Below are 8,070 nucleotides of genomic sequence, written 5' to 3'. Positions count from 1 at the left end.
TTTCCCTAGGGGCTTGGTGATCCTGTCCCCAGAGAAAAGCTACGCCCTGGAGCTGGGGCCTGGGCACCTTCGGGGTCCTCCCACCATCTCGGTCTCCCGGATCCAAGACCTCCTTCCGCCAGTCTACGCGTGCGCCCTGAGCCGGCGGGAATCGGCGCCCCCCCAGGCTCCACCAGAGCACCCGCTGGGACAGCGACACGGTGGCCGGGTGAGGGGGAGCGGCAGGAGGGCAGCCCTGGGACCCTAGAGCTTCGTTCACGGTGACGACAGCTCCTGCTAAAGCAGCGATTGCCATGTGCCAGGCCTTCACTGTCCGCAGCGGCCCTGGGAAGTGGGCGCTCGGCAGCTCCTTCGTGTGAGAGGCCCAGGTGCCCAAGGCCGTTCAGCTAATAAGTAGTATATCCAGGATTCGGATGTGAGTCCTAGACTCAAATCCTTGGGTCTCGTGATCCCATATATAGAGAGCACACTTGGCTATGTAAAATATCGATCACAGAGCCATAAGAACCCAGCCTCCTAACTTGTAAAATGGGGATAATAAAACTACCTACTGCATAGGGTTGCTGGGAGGATTAAATGACCCAGTGTATACGTAAAGCACTTAAAACTGTGCCTGGCATATGGTAAGTATTTGATGGCCTTGGCTATTATTGTTATTTTTTAATTTGGATAAAGCTCTGAATTTGGAGCCAGAAAAGTAGGGCTCTGCTCCCAGCTTCGTGACCTACTCTTGGTCCCCTGGGGCGAGTCCTTGGCCTCCCAGGCTCCCAGTGGCCCGTCTGTCAATGGGCTCTTCAGGCGCCTCTGTCTGACCACACGGAGGGAGTGGACACAGGTTGGTCAGCCCTACGCGGCTGCTGGCGGTGAGAGCGAGCGTGCCTGATGCTCCTTCTTTCCACAGTGGAGGCGGGACGTGGTGACAGAGACCAAGATTATCGAGCTGGTAATTGTGGCTGATCACTCGGAGGTGAGCTCGCCGGGCCCTGCGTGTCCTCCCCTGCCCCCGCCTGCCCCCGCCGCCTTTCACGGCCACCTCTTAACCCACAGGTCCAGCGGTACCCGGACTTACAGCACCTGGTGAACCGCACGCTGGAGGTGGCCCTCCTCTTGGACACAGTGAGTGTCAGGCTGAGTGGCACCCTAACAGCCCCCATCCCGGCCATGGGAACCCCTGTCCTGAGCCCCGGTTCCTTCACAGTTCTTCCGGCCCTTGAACGTGCGTGTGGCGCTGGTGGGCCTGGAGGCTTGGACCCAGCACGACCAGATCGAGATGAGCCGAGACCCAGGTGTCACGTTGCACAACTTCCTCCGCTGGCGCCGGGCCAACCTGCTGCCTCGTTTGCCCCACGACAGTGCCCAGCTGGTGACGTAAGAGCCCCAGGCTGTCAGCGGGGCGGCTCTGCCCTGGCCTGGCCCATCTCACACCCCAGCTCCCTACCAGAGGCCCCGAAGCTCTGGCCACCCTGGCCTTGGGGCGTGACCTTGACCTCTGTCCCTCAGTGCTACTTCGTTCTCTGGGCCCGCGGTGGGCATGGCCATCCAGAACTCCATCTGCTCTCCCGACTACTCAGGAGGTGTGAACATGGTGAGTTACTTCCAAGTCTCCCCCGCAGTCCCGGTGGGGCTCCTCCCAGTCGGGGTACCATTCACTCACTGAACCCCCACAAAGTGGGCACAGAGGGCAGCGGTGCATCGTGGGCTCTGCTGACTGGGCACCTTACTAAATGGCCAGCTCATCAGTGTACTGCCCTCGCCTAGGAGGTCTTCCCCTTGCGGCGGGGGCGGGGGGCAGCTGAGGCCCAAAGAACAGAGGTCACCTCCCCAGGCCACACAGTGAGGGAGGGGGACAGAGCCAAGACAGAACCCAAGTTTCCTACCGCCAGGCCTGAGCTCTTCTCCGGAAGCAATTAAGGAGGGAGGTGGTGCCTGCTGGGTGCCCAGGAGGTCCCAGGGGGAGAGCACAGGTGCGGTTCGGCCGGCGCTGGACCGCAGCTCCCCGCCCCCACAGGACCACTCCACGAGCATCCTGGGAGTCGCCTCCTCCATCGCCCATGAGTTGGGCCACAGCCTGGGCCTGGACCACGACTCGCCTGGGAACCGCTGCCCCTGTCCAGGTCCAGCCCCAGCCAAGAGCTGCATTATGGACGGCTCCACAGAGTGAGTAGCTGCAGCATGTGCGGAGGGGACAGGCCGGGGGCAGGGAGCGGTCTGCAGCCACAGCCTTCCTTGCCGCCCTCCCCAGCTTCCTGCCAGGCCTCAACTTCAGCAACTGCAGCCGACAGGCCCTGGAGAAAGCCCTCCTGGGTGGGATGGGCAGCTGCCTCTTTGAACGGCTGCCCGACCTGCCCTCCAAGGCCACTATCTTCAGAAACGTGATCGCGGAGCCGGGCAAGCCTTCGGCGTGTGGCTTCCCAGAGGTGAGCGCCTCCCACTCCATGCCCGTGCCCTGCCTCGCAGGCTCTCTCCAAGCGACCCGAGCCCCTCTCTGGTTCTAAAGGGCCCACTCCCGGCCTGAGGGGCAGCACGCGGGTTGCCCTAGCTTCCACTCACTGTGGGCACCCTTCCGGGATCGGGCTCCGGAAGGAGGGGCTGGGGCGGGCTCTCAGGCTCGCCTGCTCTGATGCGCGCCCCTCCGTGCCCCGGCCCACAGGACTGCACAGATCCTTGCTGCGATCGCTTCTCCTGCCAGCTGCGGCCAGGGGCGCAGTGTGCATCCGATGGACCCTGTTGCCAAAACTGCCAGGTGGGCACAGACTGGACCGGCCTCCTGGAGCTCGCCTGCCAGGGGCTGGAGTGGAAAGGGTCATTCTGGCGCCCAGGGCCCACGCTGATGCTCTCTCGCCCTCCACAGCTGCGCCCGGCTGGCTGGGAGTGTCGCCCGGCCAGAGGTGACTGTGACTTGCCCGAGTTCTGCTCGGGAGACAGCTCCCAGTGCCCCGCGGATGTCAGTCTAGGGGATGGCGAGCTGTGTGCTGGCGGACAGGCTGTGTGCGTGCAAGGGCGTTGCGCCTCCTATGCCCAGCAGTGCCAGGCTCTCTGGGGACCTGGGGCCCAGCCCGCCACACCGCTCTGCCTCCTCACTGCCAATACTCAAGGGGACGCCTTCGGGAGCTGTGGGCGCAGCCCTACTGGCAGCTATGTGTCCTGTGCCCCGAGGTGAGTGAGGGAAGGGCCGCTGCCCTGGGTTTGCGGGGGCCTTAGCCCTGCCCCACTGACCCCGTGCCTCCTCCTTCACCCCAGAGATGCCATTTGTGGGCAGCTCCAGTGCCAGGGGGGCACAGCCCAGCCTCTGCTGGGCTCAGTCCGGGGTCTGCACTGGGAGACACTGGAAGCCAACGGGACCCAGGTCAATTGCAGCTGGGTACACCTGGACCTGGGCAGTGACGTGGCCCAGCCCCTCCTGACTCTGCCCGGCACACCCTGCGGCCCTGGCCTGGTGAGCAGCCCTGTGGGCAAGGCCCGGTGGGGAGGGACATCTGGACCGCAGCCAGTGGTGCCCGGGTCTCACAGGCCCCCAGCTTCAGAGGTGTGGACTCCGAGGGGAGCTCACGTTCCTACTTGCCATCGAGTAAAGTCCTGTTGTCTCAGGAGCCTGTTTCCCCATCCGTAAGAGCGTGGTGTGGCCTCGGGTCTGTTGGCGAGAGTGTGACCTTTGCTCTTCCTCACCCACCGGACAGGTGTGCATCGACCATCGGTGCCAGTCTGTGGGTCTCCTGGGAGCACAGGAGTGTCGAAGCAAATGCCACGGGCATGGGGTGAGCTGAGATGGGGACGGTGGAAGGGAGTGGGGAGCCTGCGGGGCAAGGGATGGGCCTCGGAGGCGGTTCCAATCCTTGCTCTGTGACCCGGGACGGCTTACTAACCTCTCTGAGGTCAGCGTCCTCATCTGGCCAGTGGGCGTAATGATCGTGCCCACGTCCCGGGGTACCCCCAGCACGTAGGAGGCTCTCACGGGGGTAGCTCGACCTAGTTTCTGGTGGAGAGGCCCGCTCTCCGCGGGGCACTGGCTCTCTGTGCCCCGTTAGTTACCCCAGCGCACTTCCGGTCGTGGACACCTGGGGTCTTCAAAGGCCAGGGACAAGAAACACATCCCAGAGCGCAGAGCCCCTCACGGCTCCACCTGTGCCTCCCAGGTCTGCGACAGTGACCAGCACTGCCACTGTGAGGAGGGCTGGGCACCCCCCGACTGCAGCGCCCAGGTCACAGGTAGCCCTGCCTGGGGCGGGGCAGCTGGGAGGGCAGAGGGCTCGTCCTTTACCCGCCTCTTTTTCCAACTCCCGCTCACCGCTGGCTCCCTGGCTCTCTGTGACCCCTGACCCCCTCGCCTTCTCCGAGCACATGACCCCTCTCCCTGCCCCCACCTCTTCCTGGGCGTGGGGGTCTCAGCCCTGCTCATCGTCACTGGCCTTCACCCCGCAGCCACCAGCCCCCTGGCCACAGGGCTGCCCGTCGGGCTCCTGTTGTTGCTGATTCTCGTGCTGCTCGGTGCCAGCTACTGGCACCGTGCCCGCCTACGCCAGCGACTCTGCCAGCTCAAGGGACCCAGCTGCCAATACAGGTTCCCGCCTCCCTGCTGCCAGCTCCCTCCACAGCCCCCCCCTGCAGCCCCACCACCTCCCTCCCTTCTGCCACCCCCCAGAACTCTTCACCTACACGTAGTAGACCCACATGGGGCGCTGGGATGCTGGGGCCACTCCCCCCAGGGAGCCCCGGTGCTGGGGAAGTGGGGCCCTCCCTCAGGCGGGTCAGCTCCCCTTCACACCCCTGATTGGCCCTAGGCCCCACACACACTGCTCTCCAAGGGCCGGCCGCAGAGGGTTAACCCAGCTCCAGGGTCACATGTGGATGGAGGCTGGGCCCTCTCCCAACTTGCCTTTCTCCATGCTCAGGGCAGCCCAGTCTGGTCCCCCAGAACGCCCGGGACCCCCGCAGAGGGTCCTGCTGATGCCAGGTGCCAAGGTGAGTGCCTGGATGCCAGAGGAGAGAGCGCTCGCCTTGGCTGAGCATCCAGCTTGGGCCCTGGGTCTGGGGTGTGGAAGGCTGGAGACTCAGAAATAGACTCACATGGCCCGAGAGTCAGTCAGAGGAGCCAGGGCCAACTCTCCCCTCCCCCACTGGCTGCACAGTCCAGCCTGGAGTGGGGAGGGCAGTCGCTGAGAGGAGGGTCTGCTGAGCTCTCTGAGCTGGCTAAGCTGGTGGCTTGGAGAGGTGGGTCTAGCCCCGCTCCCAGCAGCGGCCCCTGGAGGGGAAGGGTGTAGGGCCCAGAATGGCCTTCAGTACAACAGGACCTGGTGAGTGCCCCCGCCCTGAGCCCTCTGGACCTGCTGGCAGGAGCTCGTGTGTGGAGGTGGTCTGCACGTCCACTCCAGCACTGCCGCCCCCTCCGCAAGCGACTGAATAACCGCGTGCACAGCCTCCACTGCCCTCCCTGGGCACTGACCCCTCTCTGCCCACACCTGTATCTGCTCCCTCCCCCACCCCACTCTGTGCCCGTCTGCTCCTCCTGCTCTCTCACAGGCTAGTGCTCTTGGCTTTCCGGCACCCCCCTCCAGGCCGCTGCCTCCTGACCCTGTGCCCAAGAGACTCCAGGTAAACCTGGGCCAGGCCCTGCCTAGAGCAGGCGGGAGGCTTGGTGCCCAACTGCAGTTCTCATCCCTGTTCCCTGCCAGTGGTGCTCTTCTTTAGGGGACCAGGGTGCCCCTCAGCCTTCAGACACTCTGAGCCCCAGAAGCAGCAAAGGGTGAGCCTCCTGCCTTGGTTTCTACCACCATCTGGTGGTCAGTGGCGGGACTGCAGCCGGCCAGGGACACCACGGTGACCCATACATAACTTCCTCTCCCAGGCATCTGCTGTCACGCACCCAAGCCCTGCGCGCATGTCCCCGTTCTCTCCTGCCCCCTGGCTGATTTTGCATGTTGACTTGAATCCCTCGAGAGAAGCTCTGCATGCCCACTGCCCCTTGCTGTCCCCTCACAGCCACTGCCCCTCTCTCTGTTCAGGCTGAGCTGGCTGACCGGCCCAATCCCCCCACCCACCCTCTGCCCGCTGACCCGGTGGTGAGGCACCCAAAGGTAACAGGGAGGGAGAGAAGGGCACAGCCTCTTCCCCCACCCAGGGCGAGCTGCCCGCTCTGTGCCTGAGGGCATATACCCCTGTGGAATCTCTAATGGGTGACAGGTTTGTCTGAAGACAAAGGTGACCTCTGGTGCTGCCCCACCCCCAGAAGGTGGTGTTCCCCAGCACCAGTCCATGGGGGTGGCCAACATAATACCCTCTCCCGACCCTTCCCCCTACATTCCTTCAGTCTCAAGGGCCTGCCAAGCCCCCACCCCCAAGGAAACCACTGCCTGCGGACCCGCAGGGCCCGCGCCCTTCAAGTGACCTGCCTGGCCCAGGAGCTGGAATCCCGCCGCTAATGGTCCCCTCCAGGTGGGCAAGGAGGGGCGCTGAGAAAGGGTGGGCCGGGCGAGCGGTCTGGGGAAAGGGGACCTTTGACCTTTTCTCTCGGCTTCCCGCACTCCAGGCCTGCGCCTCCGCCCCCAGCCGCGTCTTCGCTCTACCTCTGACCTCTCCTGAGGTTCCGCTGCCTCCAACCCGGACTTAAAACTTAAAGAGGCAGCGGACCGGCCCCCTGAAGTCCCCCGCGATGACAGAAGGAACCCGAGCCTGGAAGCAACGGAGCCAGTGTCTCAAGACGGCGGGTACCGCCATGAGCCGTGGAGCATCACCCTAGGGACCCGCCCACGGAGTTGCAGCTGGGAGTTGGGGAGGGGCTGGGTGCCGGACCCGGCCGAGGGAGGGGTGCATAGCCTTTCTCTGCTCTGTTGCAATAAACGAGAGATCTTGGGAGCGCGCTTCAGCGTTGTCGCTCAGGAAAGGCCGCGTCGCCCCTGCTGCAGTTCCAGGTCTGGCCGCCAGGAGGCGCTGCCGCCTCAGACGAAGACGGGATAGGGCGGACAGGGCAGCATGTGTCTCCGGGATGCTCGCGGCTTCTTTCTGCCCAGCCTGGGATGGCTCAGCAATCCAGCACCAAAGGAAGTTGTACGCCTTTTGCCTTCCGCAGTCGCTAAGCCCTCTCCCCCAACGCCCTGGGGGGACCATCGACACACCGGCCAAGCTGTTGGACCCGCCGTCCCCACCCTCTGGCGGGCCGCTGGGAAAGTGGATCTGGCTGGTGTTCTCAGAGCCCCGGAGCCGGGGCGGAGTGGGGCGGCGGCTCCCACGATCCCAAGACCGCGCACCTGCCTCCTCCCCCGCCCCCACCTGAGGGCTCGGGAACAAAGGTGCTTTGTACCAGCCGCAACCACCTCATTACTTCGTCTTCGGGAATGGGGCCGCGTGGGCCCCCAGCCCAGAGCAGAGGTGTGGGGAGGAAAGGGACAGGCGCCAACCCCAAGGTGAGCATCAAGCTCGCCACTGAAGGGTCGCGGGGGATGGGGAGAAGGGGTGTCCCAGGAGGCGATTTGTTCCTCTCCCCACCCACCCCCCGCGTTATCCCTAGATGTGCAAAGAAAACGGGGCCGGACAGGCTTCGTGCATCCTGCCGCGGCCCTCACTTTACTCTTTCTGGGTAAAGGGCGTGTGCTCCTGTTTAAATCTTCCAAACTTCTAATAAGGCCTTCTACCCTGTACTAATGCAGACACGAAAGGCGCGACCTCCTTAGAACCCTCCTGAATATTAGAATACGTCCCTCTGCCTGCCCCCTCGCGACGCGGTGCAGCCTCAGTAGCAGCGGGGCTGACCTGGCGCGCGCCACGGGGCACAAGGGGTTAAAGGGAGTTGGCGCTGAGTGGAGAGGCAGAAACGCGCTCCCATTGGTGGAAAGTTAAGCGAGGGCGTGGCCTGTGGGTCTCCGCACACCGCCCCCTTTCCCGCACCCCCCCTTCTCCACTTTGTACCTTTCTCTCGGCGACGGCAAAGCGGGCCGGGCCGGGCCGGACCAGACCAGACCGGACCGCGGGGGCGATGCGGCTGCTGCCCCTGCTGCGGACTGTCCTCTGGGCCGCGCTCCTTGGCTCCCCTCTCCGAGGGGGCTCCGGCCTCCGCCACGACTTCTACTGGAACTCCAG

General features: G+C 64.5%; 2 protein-coding genes across 2 annotated transcripts in view; both read left to right on the top strand.

The window, feature by feature from the left end:
- The window catches only part of ADAM15 (ADAM metallopeptidase domain 15), a gene marked incomplete at its 5' end in the record, with an annotated part of 9,734 nt that extends 2,880 nt beyond the window's left edge, over positions 1 to 6,854 (top strand). The window contains 18 exons of the mRNA XM_015598299.1: positions 10 to 208; positions 902 to 967; positions 1,048 to 1,116; positions 1,199 to 1,368; positions 1,501 to 1,585; positions 2,009 to 2,157; positions 2,243 to 2,417; positions 2,651 to 2,743; positions 2,852 to 3,156; positions 3,241 to 3,436; positions 3,678 to 3,755; positions 4,134 to 4,206; positions 4,420 to 4,558; positions 4,890 to 4,959; positions 5,518 to 5,589; positions 6,000 to 6,071; positions 6,305 to 6,429; positions 6,524 to 6,854. Coding sequence (XP_015453785.1) covers positions 10 to 208; positions 902 to 967; positions 1,048 to 1,116; positions 1,199 to 1,368; positions 1,501 to 1,585; positions 2,009 to 2,157; positions 2,243 to 2,417; positions 2,651 to 2,743; positions 2,852 to 3,156; positions 3,241 to 3,436; positions 3,678 to 3,755; positions 4,134 to 4,206; positions 4,420 to 4,558; positions 4,890 to 4,959; positions 5,518 to 5,589; positions 6,000 to 6,071; positions 6,305 to 6,429; positions 6,524 to 6,566 — 2,179 coding nt within the window. The remainder of the gene's footprint in view (positions 1 to 9; positions 209 to 901; positions 968 to 1,047; positions 1,117 to 1,198; positions 1,369 to 1,500; positions 1,586 to 2,008; positions 2,158 to 2,242; positions 2,418 to 2,650; positions 2,744 to 2,851; positions 3,157 to 3,240; positions 3,437 to 3,677; positions 3,756 to 4,133; positions 4,207 to 4,419; positions 4,559 to 4,889; positions 4,960 to 5,517; positions 5,590 to 5,999; positions 6,072 to 6,304; positions 6,430 to 6,523) is intronic.
- A 1,018-nt stretch (positions 6,855 to 7,872) lies between these two features.
- The window catches only part of EFNA4 (ephrin A4), a 3,791-nt gene continuing 3,593 nt past the window's right edge, over positions 7,873 to 8,070 (top strand). Inside the window, exon 1 of the mRNA XM_006923547.3 lies at positions 7,873 to 8,069. Coding sequence (XP_006923609.1) covers positions 7,967 to 8,069 — 103 coding nt within the window. The 5' untranslated portion in view covers positions 7,873 to 7,966. The remainder of the gene's footprint in view (position 8,070) is intronic.

The sequence above is a fragment of the Pteropus alecto genome, unplaced genomic scaffold, assembly GCF_000325575.1.
Source record: "Pteropus alecto unplaced genomic scaffold, ASM32557v1 scaffold49, whole genome shotgun sequence".
Classification (NCBI taxonomy): Eukaryota; Metazoa; Chordata; class Mammalia; order Chiroptera; family Pteropodidae; genus Pteropus; species Pteropus alecto.
Note: the sequence above shows the minus strand (reverse complement) of the source record. Positions and strands in the feature narration are given on the sequence as shown.